Source organism: Hippocampus comes, unplaced genomic scaffold, assembly GCF_001891065.2.
Source record: "Hippocampus comes isolate QL1 unplaced genomic scaffold, H_comes_QL1_v1.1 C16982056, whole genome shotgun sequence".
In the NCBI taxonomy this organism is placed as follows: Eukaryota; Metazoa; Chordata; class Actinopteri; order Syngnathiformes; family Syngnathidae; genus Hippocampus; species Hippocampus comes.
The window spans coordinates 1-1,539 of NW_017841623.1; the positions used below are offsets into that span (position 1 = coordinate 1).

Sequence of the window (1,539 nt, forward strand, 5' to 3'; positions counted from 1 at the left end):
AAATGGTGCGGGTCCTACTTGGAGGAAAGAGTTATTTTTGTGACCCCTGGAAATTTCAAAGCTGATCGAATGGCCGTGACTTGCACTGCAGAACATCACCGACTCTTGGGGTCTGGTTGAAGCGTTCTACGGACCCAGTCCGCTGGGTGGCGCTAATCCGTTTGCTGGTTTCCAAACGTGCTTAAAATAAAGCAAGAAGAAGCAGCAGTGAAATGATGTCATTGATAGTTGAAGTTTGTTTCCTCTGGTTGTTTCGTGATCATCCCTATCTTTTTTTTCTAGACTGTTACTAAAATGTCTTCGGCGACGACAGTAAGTTGTTCAAATACAAACTGTGATTCACTTTATTTATCGAAAAACGACAGTTGAGTTTACCATGTTGTATTTGCTTTTTGTCAACATACGAGCTTGCTGCTTGCATGCCTAATAGAAGACGTATCAATGTATGACGCAAGCAAGTGTAATTAAGAAACTGCATTGCCGTAAATATGCCCCCGATAAACACACATTTTGTTTCATGTCACTTGCGAGGGAGCTTAAGGGTCAATATTTTAGCTGTACATATTTCTTCTTTCTGGCGCTTTGTGCTTTAGTTTGTCTCGAGATTCAGGATTTTTCTGGATACGTAATAGTAATGTAGCCTATACACTTGCCCTGACACAAATCGAGAGAAATTGTTTTTTGTTGCATGAAAAACATATGGAGCAAACATGGTTTTGGCAAAGGTTCACTAAGAATCCAAGCTGTCTTCTTTTTCAATGCATAACGTGCGAAATGAATTTTATAGAGTGCAAACTGTCTTTAATCTACAATTTTAGTCCGTTTAATCTGGAGTCATCTTTTTGACTCATCGTAGTTCTTCATTTAGAGTGGCGTTGACATAGTGTGTTTCAGTTTTCAGGTAAAGACTCACACAAGCATGTAAGGACAAAGACCAACCCAGGATTTTTGCAACGATTAAGTGACACGGCAGGAGGAACGTTTGTTGGCGTTGGACTGTTTTTCCTTTCCATATATATTCTCTTCACCAATGAGGTGAGAATCACACATGGTTGAGAATACCAGATTTGCTTTGGGTGTATCTCAGCGTATTTGTGGTTTGTACGTTTACCAAGCAGCCTGGAGTTGAATGACCAGTCTCCCGGTGTACCCCACCTCTTGCCTAACCTGCTATCCTAATGAGTACAAGCTCGAGGAAATGGATAGATGTGCTTTGCATTATTATGGTAAACACTGTTTCTTCCTCCTTTCAGGGACGGGCTGTGCAGACTGCGTCCTCCCTGAATGAAGGGCTCGCTCAAGTCGTGTCGCTGGACACTTTTGCCAGCCTCGACCCGCAGAACGACAACAGCTTGGTTCATTTGTCTGCACCTTTGCGTCCCTCAAAGGTAGACCTGACTCCATCACTCTTCATTATTATTACTATTAAAACTCCCAACATCAGTTAGGCCAGTCATTCTTACAATGAGGTACAAGTCGAGTATATTAAATGCACTCTAAAATGAATACCTCTCGATCACTTTAAAAAAAAAAAAAAAA

The 1,539-nt window shown here is 41.3% G+C and overlaps 1 protein-coding gene across 1 annotated transcript; it reads left to right on the forward strand.

The window, feature by feature from the left end:
* The first annotated feature begins 182 nt into the window (after positions 1 to 182).
* LOC109509649 (transmembrane protein 43-like) lies at positions 183 to 1,463 on the forward strand. Its single transcript, XM_019859475.1, has 3 exons — positions 183 to 312; positions 895 to 1,035; positions 1,254 to 1,463. The coding sequence occupies exons 1-3, from the start codon at positions 295 to 297 to the stop codon at positions 1,446 to 1,448; spliced, it is 354 nt and encodes a 117-aa protein (XP_019715034.1). The 5' UTR covers positions 183 to 294; the 3' UTR covers positions 1,449 to 1,463.
* Positions 1,464 to 1,539: the final 76 nt, after the last annotated feature.

What these genes read in the sequence shown, in the direction of transcription:
- LOC109509649 (XM_019859475.1), top strand. An exon ending in ATATTCTCTTCACCAATGAG is followed by an intron (nt 1,036 to 1,253) that starts GTGAGAATCACA and finishes TCCTCCTTTCAG; the next exon opens with GGACGGGCTGTGCAGACTGC.